Source organism: Canis lupus, chromosome 15 (assembly GCF_003254725.2).
Source record: "Canis lupus dingo isolate Sandy chromosome 15, ASM325472v2, whole genome shotgun sequence".
NCBI lineage: Eukaryota > Metazoa > Chordata > Mammalia > Carnivora > Canidae > Canis > Canis lupus.
Genome location: NC_064257.1, coordinates 24,906,419 through 24,930,171, shown reverse-complemented (window position 1 = coordinate 24,930,171; position 23,753 = coordinate 24,906,419). Strand labels below are relative to the sequence as shown.

The 23,753-nt window shown below is 34.8% G+C and overlaps 1 protein-coding gene across 5 annotated transcripts in view; it reads right to left on the bottom strand.

The window, feature by feature from the left end:
* TMTC2 (transmembrane O-mannosyltransferase targeting cadherins 2) overlaps positions 1-23,753 on the bottom strand; it is a 389,135-nt gene that overhangs the window by 123,268 nt on the left and 242,114 nt on the right. For all 5 annotated transcript variants that reach the window (XM_025439558.3, XM_035698840.2, XM_049094600.1 and 2 more), the window contains 4 exons: positions 21,427-21,512; positions 20,556-20,740; positions 19,394-19,472; positions 1,751-1,872 (listed from right to left, as the gene is read on the bottom strand). In XM_025439558.3, coding sequence (XP_025295343.3) covers positions 1,751-1,872; positions 19,394-19,472; positions 20,556-20,740; positions 21,427-21,512 — 472 coding nt within the window. The remainder of the gene's footprint in view (positions 1-1,750; positions 1,873-19,393; positions 19,473-20,555; positions 20,741-21,426; positions 21,513-23,753) is intronic.

Genomic DNA, 23,753 nt, shown 5'->3' with positions numbered 1-23,753 from the left:
GTTTGTAACATACTCAGCAGCTCCTTCCAGATTTAACTGTGTGCCTTTGAAAGACATCTTCAGCAAGAGTTTTTAGTGGTCCAATTTTTATTTAATTTCTTCATCTGGGAATTTCATCATCATGCAAGTAAATTCAAAATTCAAAGCCTGATATAGGGAGGTCAGTAGTACAGACTCATTCCTTCTCCATTCATATCCCGTGCCGGGGCAGGCAAACCTTCATGTGACCTTCTTAAATCAGTATGCAAACTTATTCTAGATTATTCTTTCACTGAAGGTATAAATTTTCCTCCTTTATTTAGGTATCTAATCCCTGGCCTTCCATTGGGATTCTCTCTTATTCCAGCAAGAATGAATACAAACAAAAGTCTATTCTCCCTGGTGACCACAACTAGTAAACTTTTTTGGGATAGTAAACTATCCAAAATCAGCTGTAGATCAGCCAACTGTTTACTGTTCCGGCATTCAGTTACCCCTCACTTCTAGCCCCTAGGAAATTGTCTCACTCCTTTCGAGCTCAGCTACACATCAAGAGTATATCTATTTTATTAAGCATATCTAGACATATTTTAGTGGTTTATTTTCTGGGGAATGAGTCTGCCTACATAATTTAATAGCACTTTAGGGCAGCCCGAGTGGCTCAGCGCTTAGTGACACCTTTAGCCCAGGGCCTGATCCTGGGGTCCCAGGATCGAGTCCCACGTCGGGCTCCCTGCATGGAGCCTGCTTCTCCCTCTACCTATGTCTGTGTCTCTGCCGCTCTCTCCCTCTGTCTCTCTCATGAATAAATAAATAAATAAAATCTTTAAAAAAAATAGCACTTTAGTGGTACCTTCAAATGGATGCATTGTAATTTTAGGTGTTTAGTCTACCATCTTCTGTAGAAAATAAAGTATTATTACTTTTACATAATTATAAGATATTTTTCTATGAATTCACTTCAGAGTTACTTTCCTGACCATCTGTTCTATGCTTTTCTGGGAGTGATGTATTTTAATTAATATTGAAGTGAGATTAGGTGATATAACTAAAACAGCACAGATAACAATTCAGATTAGCTTTGAAGGCTAGTTCTACTACTTATTATCAGCTGAATAAACTCAGAAAATTTACTTATATAGTTTCAACAATCCCCTAGAGTGCAAAATAAGACAGAAAGATTATTTGAAAACACACAAAGTCACAATGGTAGGATGCCAGCAATTTCTTACGCTTCAGACACACACCACCTCCATGAGAATGCGGCCTCCGAGACTGCTTGTCACCTACTGGGTGGCCAAATGATGGCTCCACTTCCCTTAAGGAATAATCTCCAATTAGGAGGAATTCCAGGTGACACTAGTTAACACACATGCAAAGCCTCACCTGATGCTGGCTATTAGGAAAGAATCAGACTTTGCTCTACACTGTAGCCGATTTGGGGTTAATGGTGGTTTGTAGAACCTAATCTTTATACAAATATTGTTATTATAACAAATTCATTATGTAATCCATATTTGGGATTCACCATTTCCATTTTTCCATTAAATTACACCATGGGTCATGACATACCACAGTTTATCTATGGCAAGCCCCAAAGAAATACACTTTTCCACATGTTCTATAGGGAGTTCTAACAGTGTTACTACCATCATTATCTCCTAATAGTCTGAGTTAACTGGCTGAGAACCAGTACCTTAACCTCTATCCATCTCAGTCTGCATGGAGAAAACCAGCTTCGAAAGGGTGAGGGAGGAAGGTAGTTACTCACTGTTAGAGCTAGCAGTTTCCCATATGTAAGATGAGCGGGGATGTGGTCAGTCTTGGATCTCAGGGATTCCATATACCAATGCTCTGCTTCAGGGAGTTTGCTTAATCGCATGTATGCTTCACCTGGAAAGAAAGTCATGAAGATCAACCTAAGGACACAGCTTTCCAACAGCTGTAATAGCGTCACATCATTGTGTTTACATTCCATGGAATTTTAGATGCTGTAGCAAGGATTTTTACCCATTATCTCATCTGAATCTCAAAAAGTCATCATAATTTCCATTTTACAGATAGGAAAACTTGTGTTTGGAGAAATTAAGTGAAATGGCTAAATTAAAAAATCTAGTAACTAATAAAGCTTTGATTTTTAACCTAGTAACACTAGACCCACAAGCATAGGTCCTTTGTCTTTTTCTTAAAGATAGGTTTAGGGGCACCTGAGTGGCTCAGTTGCTTGAGCGTTTAATGCTTGATTTCCACGCAGGTCATGATCTCAGGGTTGTGAGATCAAACTCCACACTGGGTTTGAAGGGGTGGGCATGGTCTGCTTGAGATTCTCTTCCTCTCCCTCTGCCTCTTCCCCCTGCTGCACCCTCTCTCTTTCAAATAAATAAATCTTAATAAAAAGAGAAAAGTTTGCTCTTTCTTAAGTACAATTTGTTTTTTATTGATATTCATTTATCCCTTTAGAAATTCAAGTATTTATAGGATGAATACTAAGAATTATGAAGACCTTGACAAAGAAGTTTAAGGTCCTGCCAAGATTTACAACACTGTTGAGAAAATAAGATTAGTTGAAGGAGTTAGAAATATTTTGGATTAAGCATTGGCACTAGATTTTTTCAGAAATTATTTGCATTTTATATTTTAATAAAACTTATGAGTATCATTTGGAAAATCCACTGAATATATGACAATTATTTAGTATGCCCAGTACCATGTACAAAGTTATTCTGAAGATCCTCAGCCATCAGTTATTACTTTCAAGTTATGCAAATTTTACCTGTCAAAGAGCATTTCACCAACAGCCAAGCAAGAGGAAAAAACAAACAAACAAACAAAAAAACTGGAAATAAAGCCAAACGTATATCACTTGTCTACTTATTATTATCATCCCCCCTCCCTTATTTGCTTATAATATGGATGAGTATTTACCTGATAAGAATATTATATTTTAAGGTGATTTGTGCATTTAAGTTAAGCATTATAGGTTTAATAAGCACTGCAAATACAGAAGCTACTAAATTTCTAAGAACAGATAAAAGACCGGTAACCTGAATTATTTGTCAAGCAGACCTTTATAGCTTAAGTAATCATAATCATGATAGCTTTTGCTGTTTAGAGGCATAATCACGAGCTTTTCCTAAATGTATTGCCCACATTGGCTATACATCTTTGCTTCAAAGAAGAACTAGCTTCCTTTTATTTTAATCAAATTCTCTTTGTATTAGCACAGTGCTATCAATACAAATATGTTTGATAAATTGAATTGATCTGAGTCTCCTGACCTTTTGAGTGCCTTTTGCTTGGCTCGTTAGTAAAAAATACTGTAATATGCACAAAAATGCATATACCTCTCATACATATCTATGTGTTTGTACTTCTCAGAACAGTTCTTAAACTAGCCTGTCATAAAAACGTTAGCTGGAATTTTTTTCTCTTAATCTAAAGCTTAAAGTGTATTTGCATTTAAGAAGAATTTGGTTAGATTAAATAGAATGCTCGGGTGCACTGCAAGAAATACTGAAGCAAAGACCAAAGCCTGGAATGGAATACACAAAACACAGTTGTTGGTAGGATTAGGCTTGATTTTTTTTTTTTTAATTTTCCTATTTCTGTAATCTTGTATTGTTATTATATCTCTATAAAAATGAAAACATTGTCATAGATTTTTTTTTTTCCTTTTTGCCATGTTGAGCTAACAAATGTTTCCCCAAAAAAGCAAACAGCACTTTTTTTCCTAGGGAAAGTGAACCACTTCTTCATTCTAAAACTACACTAGATATGATTTACATAACAAAGAATGCAATAATCCCTACGGTATTGATAAATTTAAAGTAATTAATGACAAGTTACATATTATACCCCAATTATACCCAGATATTGATCTCTAAAGGGGATTCTAAAGCCAGTAGAAAACGTAGACTAATTTAGAAGTTAAGCTGAATGATGGGAGGGATTACAGATTCTGACTGGAATCGGCCTGAAATTGTTCTGTGGGTAGAGTGCTCATAGGTCAGCTTTTAGAAGCTGTACCATCATTACCTTTAATATAATTTCTACTTTTCATTTATAAAAAATTCAACTAACTTGTAGAATAGTAAACTATAGGCTTTCTGTACCAAAAAATGTGAGAGAACCCCAATTTCACAGTGATTCTTTTTTTTTTTTTTAATTTTTTTATTTATTTATGATAGTCACAGAGAGAGAGAGCGCGGCAGAGACACAGGCAGAGGGAGAAGCAGGCTCCATGCACCGGGAGCCTGATGTGGGATTCGATCCCGGGTCTCCAGGATCGCGCCCTGGGCCAAAGGCAGGCGCCAAACCGCTGCGCCACCCAGGGATCCCTCACAGTGATTCTGAGATTGAAATCTGTGTATGTAAGTTGTCTGAAAATCATTTCAGAAAGTGTTCTATTTTTTCCAGTCTTACAGCTATTATTAAAAGCTATTTTGAAATGAAATATTAACTTGCTAAATAATTAGTGGCTGGCCCATTTTCTTCAGTAATGACTCAGAAGTAACTTGTTAATTTGAAAACTTGTGAGATGGGGAAATAAGAAAGGGCTGTAAGGAATATAATAATGCATCATGGCAAGTATATGAAAAATGTAAATGACCAGCCTACTTAGGTCCTACTCATTACTACTCAGAAAAACTTCAGATAACCATTCATTGTGTCTCAGTAATAACAATGACGATCATTCACTGACGATTATGCATTAGGGTAGCAAGCCATAAGGGGCTAATGTCTGATTTATGAGCACCTTCTCCTCTCATTCTCTACCTTTGGGCATGTAGAATGTTCTCTCACTCGGTCCCACGAGGAGCCTTCACACATTACTCTCATTCAACCACTACCAAGTAACTGTTCAGATTAGGTTTGCAAGATAAAATCATTCAACATCTGTATTAGTTGCCTTATCCATGACTCTCATTTTTTATTAAGGAATGTCTTTACCTGGATTTTACAGATGAGGACATTGAGAAACAGAGTGGCTAGATAAAACACACAAAGTCATAAATGTAGGAAGTGGTAAAGCTGGAATTCAAACCCAGGACGACCTGACCTCAAATCACACTGCTTTAACCTGCTGGTAGGGAACAATCACAAACTTTTCAACTCTCCCGTGCAGGGGAAAATTATACTCTTTCTCATTCCTGGAAAATTGTTTCCTAGCCTTGTGATACATTGACCATCAAGATCATTTCATTTTGCCTTGGGCTTATCTACTGAATTAAAGGAATAAGGGAGAACAATAATAATCTATAGTTGACCTTTAAAAATGCTTCTGCTGCATATGTTACTCAACTCTAAAGAGGGAAATATGTATCCTATAAGATGCACTTGAGTTCTATGGTTAATCTTAACACAAAAAGAGCCTATAAAAACGGTAATAAAATCAAGATGCAAACCCTAAAATGCAAGAAAATGATAATGGGCAAATTTAAATGTGTTTTAAAAATGACTCAATAAAGATGTAGGGAACAAACAATATACGGACAAGAACTGGATATAGCCCTGGCACAGACAAAGTAGAAGCTTCTCATTTCTCACTTCTAATTCATACTAGGGGTCAGAATACTCATTTTATGGCTGAGGAGGGAGGCTCATGAGAGATAAGTGACTTGCACAAGGCCAGTTAATAATCCTATTCTAGGGCAGCCCAGGTGGTCCAGCAGTTTAGCTCCGCCTCAGCCCAGGGCATGATCCTGGAGACCCAAGATCGAGTCCCACGTCGAAGAGGGAGCCTGCTTCTCCCTCTGTCTGTCTCTTTCCCTCTCTCTCTCTCTCTCTGTGTGTCTCTCATGAATAAATAAATAAAATCTTAAAAAAAAGAAACCAACCCTATTCTAAAAGGTCAGAATGGCTCTAAAGCCCATGCTTTTCTCCATGGCATCAGGCTGCCTACCATACAAAGTTTATTATTTATCGAATACCTACTAACATCTTGAATATATTTATACTTTTATATTATCTGTACACTGTAATTTACATCAGTCCCATTTCACAAATGAAGAGGCTGTGGCTCACTGAGACTAAGCGATTTGTTCAATATTCAAAACTAAGCAAATTCCAGATTCAGGATTCAGGTTAGAGTTCTTTCTGGTTCTTTCTACCATACCATTCTGTCCAAATACTATAAAAAAATAATTAGAGAGGAGATAAAATAACTGCGAAAAGTGCCACTGGTGGATTCAGTTTTAGGAGAGAATGACATATATGTAATTCTTCAAGCTTGATTAAAATACTAAAATCATAAAAATAACATGAAGGAAATGGCCACAGGAAAAGAAAATTTTACATTCAATAGGGAAGGAAATGAAAATACTTGATCAGGAATAGGGTGGAGAAAGGAGGGTTAAGTTATCTTCTCTGGTACTGTAATTCTCCTTAACTTACAAGAATAGAAAAAAAATGTTTAGAGCACCCAGGAGGAAAGAAGCAATGATGACTATTTTTCCTTCTTATCCTGCAGGAAAAAAAAAAAAAAAAATGACATAAAAGAGGCACTTTCATAAGAATGAGAAGATTTGCTGTGATGATGTAGTGATGAGGTTCATCACCCAGATTTATTTCCGATTCCCTTGCAGACAAAAGGGATTTGGATGTCTCCAGGCCGGCTTCAAGCAGATATAAACCAGTTTCAGATGCAGAACAAATAATGTCACTCTTCCTCCCTAAAAAGCCCTGGGTCTAAATAACTCAGGCAAAGGCTAACTCCTTAAAGGAAGGAATGCTGGATTATTGATGATGTAATAGTCCAGATCTCACTGATTCTCATGTTTCAAGTTACTGGACAGCTCTGCTTACAGATAAAGGATAGAGTATGTAACAGGCCATACTACCCATACTTGCTAGAGTTACCTTTTGTTTCTCTCATCCCTGTTCGATCGTATATCTCTGCGTCAAGATTCAGTTTAGATTCTCCTTTTTTTGTCTTGCCATTTTGTTGAGATATAATTAACCATACAACTCTGTGTGAATTTAAGGGGTAGATCACAATGGCTTGATTACATATGCTGTGAAATGATGACCACATGAGTTCAGTTAACATTCGTCATCTGACATATATTTTTTTAAAAAGAAAAACAAGGGCGCCTGGGTGGCTCAGTATGTTAAGAGTCTGCCTTCGGCTCAGGTCATGATCCTGGGATCCTGGAATCAAGCCCCACGTAGGGCTCCCTGCTCAGCGGGGAGTCTGCTTCTCCTTCTCCCTCTGCCTCTTCCCCTGCTTGTGCTCTATCTCTCTCTCTGTCAATAAATAAAATCTTTAAAAAATAAAGAAAAAAAAGAAAAAAATTTCTTTTCCTGTGATAAGAACTTTCAAGATCTACTTCCTTAGTTACTTTCAAATATGCCATACAGCTGTGCTAATGGTAGTCATCATGTCATACATCACGTCCCCAGTATTTAAGTATCTTGTACTGCAAGTTTGCACCTTTCCACTGCCTTCATCCAATTCTCACATCTCCCAATTCCCTATTTAAAAAAAACACTAAAACAGGGATGCCTGGTGGCTCAGTCGGTTAAGTGTCTGCCTTCTGCAAGTATTTAAAAATAAATAACTCCATAATCCCCCAAATGATATAATTATTTTAGATTCACCATGGCCTAGTGTCTTATATGTAGTCATTTCACAAACTTGTGACAATTAAAAAGGAACTATTATATTCATGGATTTTCTAGATAATCTAGTCAAGACTAACCATATCTAGATTGTTCTTTTGTAAAAGTTTAAATATTTATGTATTTATCTAATTATAAGCTTTATATCTGCTTATGATAAAGTTGGGGAGATCATAATTTTATAAAATGAAATGAATTCTACTACTCATAGATAGTGGTAAAATTCTGATGTATTTCTAGATTTTATTTTAAATATTGAAAAAATTAATTAATCAATTATTCTGTTAGTTTTAAGTATTTAAGTTCCTTCTGCTGTTTCACTATGTTAAATAAAAATAGGATTATTTCAAAACTTAAACTTTCTCATTAAGCTTAATATTCAATGTTTTATTATTCAAATTTCTCCTCCAATTTTTTATGCAGGTACCTTACTTCAGCAATTATCCTCCTGTTTTGTAACTGTCTTCGTTTTTTTTTTTTTTTTTTTACATATCTGTTAATATTATGTTAGAATACATACATAGCAGTGGAATTCTTTTTTTTTTTTAATTTAAGATTTTACTTATTTATTCATGATAGACACAGGGGAGTGGGCAGGGATACAGGCAGGAGGAGAAGCAGGCCCCATGCAGGGAGCCCAACATGGGACTCGATCCCGAGGCTCCAGGATCAGGCCGTGGGCTGAAGGCGGCACTGAGCTACCCTGGCTGCCCCTAGCAGTGGAATTCTCCAGCTAAAAAGCATTAGCAAATTGAATGGTCAGGATACAGAATACCAAGTTAGCTCATCAAAATACTGTACCTATTTCACTTCTACAAGTATTATATAAGATCAACTTTTCTAAGTCCTCATCAAAATGAGATTCTAGTATTTTTAAATGTCCATTTGAAAAAGAAAAAAATGCTATTATTTCGATTTTCCTACTTTAATTCTTAATGAAAATCATTTATTTTTTATAAAGTTTTTCCACAAATTCTTAGCCATGAGTATTTTTTATTTGCAAGTCATTGATTTTTTCCATTTATAGTTTTAAGCCATTTTTCAACTAAGATATATTCTTTATCTTTTTGATATGCAAAAGATGGTTAAAAGGGTTTTTCTGTCAACTACGTTAACTTTTACATATGCAAATTAAGTTGACTTTGCCTTTGTAGCTTTGTTACTGTCTTTTATGCTTAAGGAAGTCTTCTTTATCATAGGGATATAAATTCTAATTATATAGTTGTATTACTAAAATTAGCTACTTATTCCATATGAAATACATTTGCCATATAATGTGGAATCCAGGTCTAATTTTATTTTTTCCAAACATCATTTAATCAATTGTCCCTGATTAAGAACTCCCTTTCCCTCGCAATATTTAATTTCACGTTTATTATCTACAAAAAAACCCCTAAGAATTCTGATCTGTGTGTAGGCTCTCCATTCAGTCCCACTGGTCTGCTCTTCAGTTTTTATACTAATATAACACTGCTCTAACTACTGGAGGTTTTTCTAATATTTTAATATTGAGTAGAGCATGTCTCCCATTATTCTTCTCTAACCCCCCTTGACTCTATTTTCCTATTATGTCTACTGGATAAATTTTAGAATCATTTTGTCAAATTTTTGATAAGTCTTTCTGAAATGTTTATTGCAAGTGAATTATAATGTATGAATCAATTTGAAAGGGAAATTTCTAGAAAAATGAGTTTCCTTATCCAAGATTAGTACTCAGTTCATGTATTAAAGCTTCCTTTCCCTTTTTTATATACCTATCTTTCCAAGTATACTATTCCTGATCTCAAGCGCTAGACTGTGAGATGTGTAGAGCCAGATAGAAAACCCTGTAGTACACTCTTCGTCTCTCCTCTAACCTAAGTTCAGAAAGCCTCTGGCTCCAAAGAGTTTCGAAAAATTTCTGATGAATAATTGAGCATACTGAGTATCAACTTAAGATTTCAATGTTGTATTTTTACCAAGAATGTCACTGAAGAGAAATTTCCAAGTAATTCCATTTTCTAGAATCTGTGGCCTGAAAGAACCATATGACATCAGGAGCCTATTACATCAAGAGTTTAACTTGCTGTGATTTTATTCTCACTTTTTAATTCACTATATTGGCATTAATATAGAAACCTTGGGGAGTCTGGCTTTTTAAAAATTTATATATGTCATAAACTTAACTGTAGGCCATCAAAGTTTGTGAATCTCTTATATTTTCATCCTAATCCTTTCCTCAACCTGATCTTATCCTTGTAAAATAACACAGTTCAGTTGCGTTGGATACATTAGTTCTGATGGGAAATGCTCAGTAGCTACTGTACAGGGCAGGAAAAAATAAATTAAAATGGTTACAGAAATTAGAAGCTGTTTTGTATATGACGACACACTTCAACAATTAAATAACCTCTTCCACTGTGGTGGAGGGATTAGAAGTAAAATGAAATACGAGTCTTAAATTATGGAGGGTTATGAAAAGGTTCAACATGTTAACGCTTCACCAAGTTCTACTGCATCAAACTTAAGAAGAAAGCTGAAAGCCAGAATGGGTAGTTTTAGAGCAAAAAGAGGAAATGTAACGGAAAAAAAAATGAATATGCATCTTATTAAATAAAAAACTAATCATCAAGAAAGAGTTTAAATTTTAGTGAAAGTTAAAAAGGTTCCTAATTTCTAGTGTAAGGTTATATAGAGGAAACATCTGATGTGCCATCAAAATTTAACTTGGAAAAAAGCCAGGAGCCTGGGTCAATATTTCATTACATGCTACTGGGGTCCTGGACTTGTTTAGGCTAATCAATTCCCTTTATGTTTTCACAGAAATAAATCACTGAAAATAGTTAATCAACAAATATTAGAGCCAATCCTGTTAAATGCTCAGAATTTTCCAAAATACAGAAGTTGAGACTGTGTGTTTTCATTTGTATGTTGGTGGAGGTGATGATCTTCTCCCCCCAAAATACAATACTGTCCTCAATACAATACAATGGAGAAAATAAAATGGCTTAATACATCTGGAATAACCAGGGATCACTAGAAATACAAAGAAGTGCTAACCTGGGTTTTAAAAACCAAGGTTTACAATAGAGGAAAGAAAAAAGAATGAATAAATGTTGTACTAGCCTGTAAAGAATTAATGAAAATAATAGTATTTGAAGACATACAACTTGAATATTTGCAGGAAAATATCAAAAGAGTATAATAAAAGCATTTTTAGTTTTATACATATCTTCTTGGGAATGTATTTCACATGTATTTCTGGATCAAGCAATATATCTCTATAACATAACAAATACTTTATTTTAAACTGTATTTTTCTATGAATATTACTTGCTAAGATTTATCAGATAATTAAAAATTCATCCTATTTGTAATGATGACTTGAAAATAAGATTTTATAACAAACAGTTCAAAAACACCATGCCCGTAAGTAACATGTTGGCAAAAGTTTTGCAATCTGGAAGAAAACTTTGCATGCTCTTTTTAAATTCTTTATTCAATTTGAGTATGACAGTAGTTCCTAGTCATTTGGGAAGTTAAATGAGATTTTTATGTAGAAAACAGTCTCTCTTTAACCAGTAGGAAAAACAGGTACAAATGCATACACAGTGAAGCACTCACAGTAATGCATTTAATTTTTATTTATTTTTAAGTGTATTTGTTTACTTTTAAAGTAATCTATACACCCAATGTGGGGTTCAAGCTCACAACCTTGAGACCAAAAGTCAAATGCTCTTCCGAGTGAGGCAGCCAGGTAATGTGTTTAATTTTAAACTTTATTTGTATTACTTTAGATACATGTAACTTACAGTTTCCTTGACACTGATTTTCAAAATTACATCCTTTATAATGAGATTTTCTTCTTACTCAGGATTATATCAATTTTATCTAAATGTTTTCAAAATTGGCAACTTTTAAGAATGCCAGATTTTGAAATCCAGTTAATTTCTCAAGTATAACATATCCATTTTTAAAAGAATAATCTAATCCATATTTACTGCTGAGTAAAAGACTCACTTCATGGATATTGCCCAATAAAAGAGCAAAACATATGCTTTTTTTTTCTCATTAATTTCTACTGAAGCATCAGAAAATATATTTTTTTCAAGCAGAAATACTGAAACTCTAGAAATCAGAGAATAAGGATATAATTAGGTATTAATTTGAGTATATTCATTTCCTTATAACTCAATTTAAAAATAACGTTTTGAAACTTCAATCTTTTCCTTTACCACTAAACTGGCAAAAGTATGAATTAATGTAACAGGTGGGCTCATGTGGTTTTAATAGCAATGAAATATAATCAACTGTCTCATATCATATTTCCAGGAAAGCAAGTGACATCTAGACCAAGCATGATTCTTAGCAACCCTACTATTGGCATGAAAGTGTTCAAATTCCCCATAGGGACCATATATCTTCTGGTCCCGGGTTTAATTGAAACTTTAAACAAAATATATTACCAATTTAATGCAGCCGAACTAGATGTTGGCCTCTGCAGTATACAGACTAATGCCTAGCAAATTAATGTCTGTAACCATAGCACATAATGTAGAATCTGTACCAAGAATGAATGGTGAAAAGAAGAAAATTAAACCACTGCAGTTTTATAATGTAAAATGAACTTTGAGAAAGAGAATCTTAATGATTTTGATTATGAATTTTATATATTTATTCTTTTTGATACACAGCCAAAAGTTCATGATTTCCTTATCTTGTTGGCTCCATATCTTACAAAATGAACTTCTAAAATCTCTCAAATTTACATTTCACTTTTTTGGACTGGGAGACCCAACAATGGTCTCCTGGTCTCGTCCTTTCTGATGATGAAAAAAATCAAAGTGCAATAAATAGATTTATCTTAAAACCTACAAGTCAGTAATCTTTTTGGAGGCACATAGATCAATGGCTAACCCAATTACATGGTCATACTTATATCTGTAGGGCTGACTCACTAATTTTCAAGAGTGCCAGTGGAAGCAATAGTAGGAAAATCACCAGAACTCAAAACAGGGGAAGCAGATGGTATAAAAAGCTTAACACTACCAGAGTGTTAATGCTTCCACACTTGAAGGATGTGAAGTTCAGATCTCACACAGTTGAAAACCATCTCTTTCACAGTCAGCATGCAAAATGCCTTGAGCAATACACTTAAGAACAGCCAGTCACAGAAGAAAACATTAAGTATGTGAACCATCAAGTCAAAAACTTATTCTGAGTATCTTGATGCTACATGCATTCTAAAACAAGGTGAGGTAAACACACACACATACGTGTGTGCTTGTGCTAGAATAATTCAGCAAAAATAAATGATTGAATTAGAAAAAAATACCTAGCAAACCAAAAAACCTACAGAAGGCTGAGAGAAAAACAGAATCTTTTACGGCCATTCCACCAACTGAATTCAGCATATAATGTACCTTATTTCAAGTAGAGTTAAGGTAAATTTAAAAGAAAGAATTTTTGCATTTTGTTTTCAGGAGGTATATTTGTATATTTGACATCTTGTCGTCAGTTCTTACCTGAGAGTAAGGAATCTAGCCATTTATGACACTTGACTCCTTTATTCCACAAGTCTCTTTCTTAAAAATACAATTCTAAAATTTGGACAAGTTTTTACTCCAAAATTGCTCTAATACATTCACTGTGTTTCCTATTTATTGTTTTGTTCCCCATTCTGACTGACTGGCTCAAATACATTTAAGGAAATCTCTTGTAATTAAAGAACTGAGGTTTTTAATACAAAACTTAAAATTATTATTATTTTTTTAAGATTTTATTTATTTTTTTATCCATGAGACACAGAGAGAGAGAGAGAGGCAGAGACACAGGCAGAGGGAGAAGCAGGCTTCATGCAGGGAGCCCGATGTGGGACTCCAGGATCACGACCTGGACTGAAGGCAGCGCTAAGCCCCTGAGCCACCCGGGCTGCCCCAAAACTGAAAATTAAATAAAATGATTCCTCCCTTACTAGAGAGTATAAGGAGAAAACATCTTTTCAATTTCAAATCTATATAAGTAAAAATTTGTTAGTTGCAGACTGTTGGAGAAAAATATATTTTTCTATCACTGAGCTGGGATTTTAGAAGCAATAGGGATGTGTATTAAAAGAAAACTAGAAATTTTCAGATTAAGAGAATCAAAATGGTAAAATCAAAATAAAGGCAAATAAGGCAATAAACAGCAATGGATCATCATCATGCCATTCCCCTGGAAGAAAATACAATCTCTCTGTAACATAAAAAGTGTGTTACCCATTGTAAACACACATTTTTTTTTTTAAAGAACAGGAAAATATAAATATGTATGCAAATTGTGACAACTAGTGTCACCTTAGAGATAAAAAAGAGATTTTTCTTGTTTAGTTGGTTTGGTTTGTTTGGTCCAGACCACATAGCACAAGCTACAGTTATAGACAAAATATTCTCAAGGTTAGATAATATAATTTTCATTCTTATTTATAGGCATTTACATATCAAGGGAAGATACTGAAGAGCTCCAGACCAACTGTGAAATCACCTAGAAAGTTCCATAAGAACAGGAAGCATATGGGCTATTTCCATTTCATACTACTATCACCTTTGTAACCTCCACCCAGCACTTGTGACTTAAAAAATTTTTTTTTTGCATACAGAGTTTTTTCTAAATGGAGCGATTATACACTGCAATGACAAGGCAGTAGTAACTCTAGATTCCCTATTACTCCAGGCAACATGTTATGCCCTTTTGTTCTCAAGATATATTAACAAGATGAAATGGCTTAAATTGCTTATATAATTAACCCAACAATTAGTTTGCATTGAGAAAGCCAAGTAATTTTATTTTAAATAGTAAATAGGCTCAAAATGACCTTTGGGATTGGAAGGGCTCAAACTGATAAAAGTAATTAAAAGTTACAGCCTAATTTAGCTTTCCATAATCTCAGGAATATTCAAAAGCAATGTTTTCATATGCATAATAAGGGAAACAAACAATTATAGAGACAAAAAAGGAAAAATTAAAGGTGGTTAAAAATTATCCTACATTAAAAAATTTTAATATCTTGCATATTTCATTTTTGTAGGTGTTTTCTCATTTTTAGTAAAAACGTAGAGGTTTTTTCATATATATTTGGACAAGGAATAAGACAAATATACCTATGTCTACATCTAAATACATTTTGCTGATTTTTTACATAGGTAAATAAAAGCTATATTAACATAGTAAAGAACATGCCAATTTCAGTAACACACAAGGGTTAAATAGAAAAAGCATTTGAATTTAAATCAGGATACAACCTTTCTGGGGCCCTGGGACTGGCTCAGTTGGTGGAGCATGCAACCCTTGATCTCAGGGTTGTGGATGTGAGCTCCATGTTGGATGCAGAGATCACATAAAAATTTAAAAATCTTAAAAAACAAAAACAAAACCCCAGAAACTACCCTTCTGGTTTTAACACAAACTATAATCCTAAAAAGATCAACTCAACTCTTTGGGTGTTAATTTCTACTTTGTGAAATAAAAGACATTATAACAGGAGGAATTTTTAAGATAAGAATCTTCCATCTCTAACATTCTAAGACCCTAAAATATAACTATAATTTGAGAAGAGGACAAACCGAGATTCAATTAAGGCCTACAATGGGTGTCAGAATAAAAAAAAAAAATTATGCCTAAGTGTAGAGGAAAAAATATGTCATGACAGGAAAAGGAGAAGAAACTCTAGCCTAAATATGATTATTTTAATTTAGAGGGTGTTTTTTGTTAATGAAATTCAGTCAACTGGGCATTAACTGAGTATGCTGTTTCACTTTTGGTTAACAGAGTTAACGTAGACAGACCCAAGCCAAACGTGATCCCTGTTGACTGTCTGTGATTGCAAGACCATCACTAGGCAAAAATCTTATGTACAAAGAAATCATACGTATGTGGGTAAATACAAAAAGAACTGACATACTACAAGCAAAGACTTTGGGGCTTACAGTCCCTCAGGAAGGACAGTGACTATAATGGAAGGTAATATTATGAAACACTCACCAGGTAGGGCATTTGGTCCAATATGCTGTACTTTCACTACCTAAATCAATCCTCAAACTGATGCTCCTTTTTTTTTTTAATAATAAATTTATTTTTTATTGGTGTTCAATTTGCCAACATACAGAATAACACCCAGTGCTCATCCCGTCAAGTGCCCCCCTCAGTGCCCGTCACCTATTCACCCCCACCCCCCACCCTCTTCCCCTTCCACCACCCCTAGTTCATTTCCCAGAGTTAGGAGTCTTTATGTTCTGTCTCCCTTTCTGATATTTCCTACCCATTTCTTCTCCCTTCCCTTCTATTCCCTTTCACTGATGCTCCTAATAGAGATGTCTTATACTTGGGGAAACTGAGGTTTCCGTTTAGTATTTTGCTCAAAGTCACCTAGCTTAAGGGTCAAAGCCATAGTGTGAGCTGGGGCTATCTGACTTCACACCACAGTGAATCTCCATTTAACCCTACCTGTTCTCTCACGTGGCAACAGAGACCCACAAAAATAATGTTTATACAACTGGCTAGGATCAATTTTAGTAGTTACTTTGCAATGTGGTCTCTTATTATTTCACATATTTAAATACTTTGCTAATTACAAAAGCCACCGAGGTGAAAGTTTATTTATTTATAAAAATAACATTTAGTATCTTCTGCTTTGTATCACTGGCTATGTTCGTAATTCACATAATTTTGGATGGCTTCATTCTCAACAGTTTCTGTTACTATCATCTTGATCTTATGAAATCAAAAGAATAATGAAAATATATTTTAAATAGGATTTTTTTTGAAGGTTACTTAGAAATTGCCACTAAAAAAAATCAACAGTCTTAGATAAAATATAGAAAAATTAAATTGGGAGGCAAATTAATCAGACGTGTCATTTTCTGTTAATATACAAATGGGAAAAATCTGCTCATGTGGTGTTAAGGATATGTCAATTACTGGCAGGTAGCATACAAAATAGAAGTTTCTCATGAAACGTTCAAAGGAAGGGAAAATATGAGGGACTAGAGAGTTTTGTTTTGTTTTGTTTTGTTTTTTTAAAAAGCCACTGCCATGAATTGAGTTATTAAACTAAAAAGAACACTCAAATATAGTTGTATTTTTTTCACACATACCCCTTTTTTTCTCCTAACCTCCAAATAAACTAGAAAATAGGATGGAAAAAGGATAATGTTTGTATGTATAAACACAAGTGCTTGGGCAGGGGTGGGGATGGGGGGGATGGTTAGTGGTCCTGAAAGCGTCAATGAATGAGCCCTGAGAAAAATGAATACTTACAGGCTGAATCCAGCCAGACATTATAATCCATCACTGATCCCTAAAGGGCACTAATAATATGTAAATGTGTGAATTAGAAGACACATTCAAGGCTGTTGATAAACTTGATAGGATAATCAGCACATGCTGACAGACTAATGAAACTGATGAACTGATAGGGCAGCTTATCTTCTGGGCCATTTTTTCTCTTGTCAAATGGAGGCTAATCAAAATGTATTAGGAGTTAAGGCAAATACTCAGAGGATTTCACCCATTTGATTAGGAGGTGAACTCACTCTGAGAAAATTATAGTTTCGTGAACAATTGAAACTATAAAACCTGCTCAGCTGATAGACCCTCACCTAAAATTAAACAGAAGGCAGCCACCATAATTATGGAAGGAATCTGGAATTTTAAATTATATTGGGATTTTCCCCTTGCAAACTGTCACAGTGCTTTTCAGAGTCCGGGCGAGATGACCTCTTTCTATAATGAAAAATAAGACAAAGGACTAATCAATAACCCCAGGGACACACTTATCGTTTGCTGCCTGTGTGTGCTCAGCATCTGTGTAACCATATGAGACACAGATCCCAAGGTACCAGCTGAATTTTCAATCAAATTTATTTGCATAAAATAATAGAATGAATCTTCTGAAATCACTAACTATAGTGAATATCACACTTCCTATTAACAATAAAGATGCCATATGCAGTCTGTTGCCAAGGAGCTGAGTCCTTTCCTCATTTAAAGAAAGACATCTCACTTGATAACTCAGGAAAATTGGGAATAAGGCCTTCCCATGCATTAGCGTTACAAGTAAAATCATAAACTAAAACTATTGTGCCTCCTTAGAGAAAACTGGAGAAAATAATCCTTTTAATATTCATTTTGACATGAATAATCATCCAGTGTTAACAGAAAAGTTAATTCAATGGGCAAATCGGTACTCTAGGCACACTTTGTGGACAAGTACATGGGTGGATACGTGTGCTGGGTGGATAGACTGATGGTAAAGGCTGCAGAGTAAAAGTTACTGCTTTAATTTTCTAGAATTTTTAATTCTTAAGAGTGTGATAGCAAAAGTACATTTAATGAAGCTAGATTTTTTACCTTGCAGTAATTATACAAAAGAGAAAAGAAACCACAACTAAAAATACCTCAGGGTCCTCTTTCACATGAGCACTAAATCACTCCATTGTTCATAATTAACTGGGGGTGGGATGCCCAGAGACACGAGATGAAAATATTGACCTCTTCCAAATTATGGGTTTTTTCCTGTTTACTGACCTGTGCCTCATTCTATCTTTCGAAACTTTTTTTTTCTCATTTATGAAAAAGAGAAAGTGAGAAGTGAGGGTCTTTGCTAGCCATATATTTTCTAGTTTGGGAAGGTCTGGGATTTTCTGTGTGTGCTCAAGCCACACAGCTATGATTTCTCAAATCGTAGAATATAGAAGCATAAAATTATCCTAAAAATTATGTAGTCTCATTTATTTTATATGCATAGAAATAGTAAACAACTTAATCAAGTTAATGAGAAAGGAAAATCTGAGTTTGCAAATTGTGCTTTGGAAATAAAATCTTTGATTTTTCTTCTCTCCCTTAAGCAGAAATAGCAGAGTTGGTCAATCAGCAGGGCATCTTAAACTGCAGGGATTCTTTTCCAAGTCACATAGTCAATAGGTAGTCTTCAGTTGTGTCTACTATCAAATAGATATGGTAAAAATTTACTACAAGGCGGTCACAAGTCAATCATAGGCAATATTTTATCAGAAATTCTAGTTCTTGGTCTCTTACATCTAGAAAACTCCATGTCCTAACATACGCTTTTTGACTAATAAGAGGACAAATTATTCAATGTGGAAAAGTAATGAATGTAGTAGCACATTTACATTCTTCGCAGTACTGTTCTCACTCTAAAATAACACTCTGAACAACCTATTGTGATCCAAAACCTTATCAATGAAAACCATTACAAGTTGGTTCAGTTATTCTCATCTTTTAAAAGCACCAAAATCATGACTCCCTATATCATGCCATGCTTATTTGGGGGAATCTGATTAAGAAAGTAATGATCAAATATTCTCATGAATTTGATAAATCATTGAGAAAAAAAATATTTATCACCATTTTTAATTTCTAGGGTCTAGCTAATACTCAATATCCAAATGGGTTTGTAAGAACCTTGCAATAACTCTAGATCAGCTAAGAATCAGTATATGATTGCTCTTGTTAGAATAAACGTGCTTTGTCAGGGTCTGGCTGGCTCAGTCAGTACAGCATGCTACGCTTGATCTCTGGGTCATGAGTTTGAGTTTCACACTGGGGGTAGAGTTTACTTAAAAAAATAATTAAAAAAAAAAAAAGAATGAGTGTCTTTTGTGAACATTTGAAAGTATCACCCAACTGTGAATAAGTTTTTATGCGTATGTGTGAGGATCAATGATACGATTTATTTGAATTCTATTTAACAGAAGCACAGATTTTAATTTCTCCACGAGTCCCCAAAATGTAAGTTAAAATATTAGATTTTACTTACCCATCATGTTGTACAAGCTCTGTGGAGCAAACTGCCTCGGCATTTTCTGAATTGCTTCCTTGTATACGCTAAGGGCATCCTAATTTAGGAAATGAAAAAGAGACAAAGTTACAAGGATATTCACTACAAATAAAATGACAACATCCTTCAAAAATCAAAGCCTTCCATTGTTATTTCTAAATGGCTCATCAGGGGAAAATAATTGAGCTGTCTTGATATCATACTACCTCAATTTCATGAATGAAAATATTCAACCCACTTAGTGAAGAGGGCCACATAAAAATTTAGACTACTTTAACAAGGAGTCAAATGTTGCCAATGCTCATTTATTTTAAAACAAATTTTCCAGTTCACATAGATTATTTAGTTTTTTTTTAAAAAAGGTAAAGTTTACATTTGGAAGTTACCCATAATCATCTAAAATCTACAGTTACTTCAAGCCAGGTAACCAATAAAATAAAATAGCAACTAACAAATCTTCTGGCTACTGATATCCACTGAAATTATGAAATGTAATTATTTTAAAAATTGTATCTTTATCCTTATATTGTAGTCTTAGTATACATGGTGTAGGAGTATGGGTTTGAGAGACACAAAGGGAGGAGCAGTTTTAAATGTGAGAGAAAAAAAAACCCATGCAGGCAGGCTTCGTGTGACAGAAAGGGTACACACACCTCCCAGTTTCTTGTACAACATCCCAACTCCAGTACTCTTCCTCTCACTCCAATTAAAAAAATAAATTTTCATTTTATTACTATTAGAGAAAGAACCAAAATAAATGGGTAGGATTAACACCAAATTCACTTCCTTAATATCCAGAATGCAAACAATGTATTTTTTTTAAACATCAAACACTGGATATAACACTGTTTCTTGGATCATAAAATCAAAGAGACTAAGCAAATAAGCTTGAGAAACAACACAGGTTATTTCCCTTTGTAGAAGAGCCACCGGTGCTCTGAGAAATTCATAGGAAAGAAATCTTAAGTTTTATTTAGCAGAGATTCTTTTCCAAATGAATTTCACCATACAACTCTTAATAAAAACTCCTATTAACTTAAGTGAGCAAAGTGTCCCTCAATGAGATCGCAGGGTAGAAAAAAACATGGAGTCTTGGACCAAGAACACAGGAGAAAGAGAAAGGGTGGGGTTTGGGCCTGACCTCGTAGTGTCCCTGCTCATGATAGAGTTTCCCCAGGTTGTAGAGACAGCTGGTAACCGAGCTCTTATGTGCATGAGGGTCCTTTAGGTTTTCATCAGGGATCTCAGAACACTTGAGGAACGTGCGTCGGGCTTCTTCTGTCTTTCCTTGGTTCATGAGAATAATACCGGTGTTTAAATACGCAGCTGAGGAGGAAAAAAATGGGAAATACAAATGTGAAAAGATGATGTACACTGTGACAACAATAAAGTTATCTTACTCCACTTTAGCTTCTATGGATGATTTCTGATTTTATAAGAAATTGAAGAAATGAAAACTTGGGAAACAAATATATATGGGAACAACAATGAAGTAAGGAGTACAGGTGTCAATGAAAAATGTATGGATGGTCTTTGCCCTTGAAGAGCTGAAGAAATTTTGAGCTTAAACTCCGGATGAATAAAAGCTGTATTTATCTTAATATATTAAAAATGATAAATGGGTATTAAAACATGATTGACGGGACGCCTGGGTGGCTCAGCAGTTCAGCTCCTGCCTTCGGCCTAGGTTGTGATCCTGGAGTCCCAGGTTTGAGTCCCATGTCGGGCTCCCTGCATGGAGCCTGCTTCTCCCTCTGCCTGTGTCTCTGCCTCTCTCTCTCTGTGTCTCTCATGAATAAATAAATAAAATCTTTAAAACAAAATAACAAACAAACAAACATGATTGAATGGAGAGACATGTAATTATTAGAGGCTCACTCATAATCTGATAAGTATTTAGAAATAGAAATAGGAAGGTTTTTTTCCCTCTGAGGCTGTAAGTCAGCAAGATCATTTTCATGGATAAATAAGGAAAAAAAGAGGTGTTTTGAAAGGACTTGCATATTACTTACAAGCCAGTGTAGGCCTGCTTCCGATGGCCAATTTGTAATAATGTAATGCTTCTGCAAACCTGCTGTTCTCCTGGAGAAGTAACCCTCTGCATGAGGAAAAGAGAAATTTGGAGACGGACTGTGTTACTATACATCAAACCACAAATTTGTATTTTATACTTCAAAAATAAAAATGGTTAACGGGGCTATAAAAATGCTGACCCGGTACGATAAAAATAAATTCTTAATAGAAGGAAATGATTCCTCAGGAGAGAAAATACTAGAGAGGTATCAGCTATGTTTATGTTGCATTAGAAAGTATTAAGAAGTATTTCAAAGAGCCCTTTACCCCCAGTGAACTTTTTCCTTTCCGGCAATTTTTCTCTCCCACTGGAATGACAAACCACCTGGATTTCTTCTTGGAGCATGCACAGTTTTTCACCAGTTCAGAAAGGAAACTTGTCTAAGGCAGTGATATATATATATTATATTTATATATATTTATTTATTATATTTATGATATAATAAATGATATAATAATAATTAATATATTATATTTATTTATTTATTGAAACATGAGGACATGAGGTGACTCTCCCCCTAACCATACTACTGGGGAAATATTGGTCAAAGGCATAAGGGAATCTGGGTCAATAGGATAAAGAGAGTCCGAATTTAATTAGATGCCATTAGATGCCATAAAGGAACAGAGTAAAAGACTAAAGGTTGTCCACATTGTGATTTCCTGGATTTGGTCAAATAAGTCTGAATTTCAGAACACTGGGCAAATCTCACTTCACTATTGTGAGACATGTTTTTGACTACAGACCCTCAGATCCCACAGGCCTCGTGAGGAAGATCCTCAGGCTGTGGCCACGTGGATTATCCATCATTCCAGACCCCATTCTCATGACCTAAATCAGAATCAATTATAGTCCTATCTATGAAAATACAGTGTCAGGGAATTGGACTAAGTCCAAAAGGTCTCTCAGAGGCTTTTAATCTATGCCTGTTCTGTTGTAATCAGCAGGTATCTCACAGACATTTGGCACCTCTACTAGGCCTGAGTACTTAACAATCTCAATCTGTAGGATCCACTTGCCAGCTGCTGAGGCCTTTGCAAAATGAGAAGGCTACTGATAAAAACGTACCATTTTATAAAATGTTTTTTAAACATTCAGCTTTCTATTTAATGGGCAGCACTGAAAAAATACCTGAAGAAAATCATTCCCAAATTAATGTTTGCTCACTTGTATCATTAGCAAGGATTAACCTCACTACTTTTTTTTGTTTGTTTGTTTTTTGATGGGGGTGGTGGTGGGCAGAGAGACTCTTGAGTAGGTTTCATGCCCAGCGCATGAGCCAGATGTGGGGTTTGATCCCACAACTGTGAGATCCTGACCGGAGCCAAAATCTAGAACGGATGCATAACCAGACTGAGCCACCTGGATACTCTAAACTCACTAATTCTAATATTTGTTTAAAAGTCATCTAAATAGATCAAACCATTCCAAAGCACATTAACATCACTTACATAGATACATAAATGTACACTTCTATAAAACATTTTGAGCAACAGTTAATTTGATCATGAAACTGATACGCTTTGCTGTTGAGTATACTTTTTTAGCTGCGAGAAACAAACTTTCCTGCGGTACTCAAGAGTTTGTGAAGAGGTTCAACTGTCTTTAAAAGTAGGTATATACCTGAAACTAATATTAACACTGTATGTCAACTATACTTCAATAATGTTAAAAAAACTTTAAATATGACAAAGATATGAAATATTCTTTGTAAAGACCTGATTATCTGTTTTTTAAAAGGTGAAACTGCTAAAGAGAAGGAATACTCACCTGCTTTTCAAAAAAGGAATAATTTTCTTTGTAACAATAATTTTATTGACAAAATGCTGGATTTCCAGTTAACTAAGCTCATATACATTATCTCATTTCAGAAACTTATCTGCAACCTTAATTACTTTTATCACTTTCCTTTGAGATTCAGATAACAAGGTCCTTCTCCTTTGATACAAGGCTAATGGCACCAGAGGAGAAATATGATCCAGATATTTAATCCTATTTTTTCTACCTACTTTAAGGAATCAAAATCCTTCTGTGAGCCTCTCTTTATCTAATATCCTCAATCCCTTTGTCCATTAGTTTCCTTTGCCTTAAAAATACAAAAAAATGTTCATGTGCCTCTTAGCACAGAAAGGAAAAAACCTTCTATAACCTGTATTCATTCCTTTTTTTTGTTTTGTTTTGTTTTTTGGTTTTTTTTTTGTTTTTTTTTGTTGTATTCATTCCTATATCCACCTTTAACTACAGCTTATTGTTGTTCTTCTCATC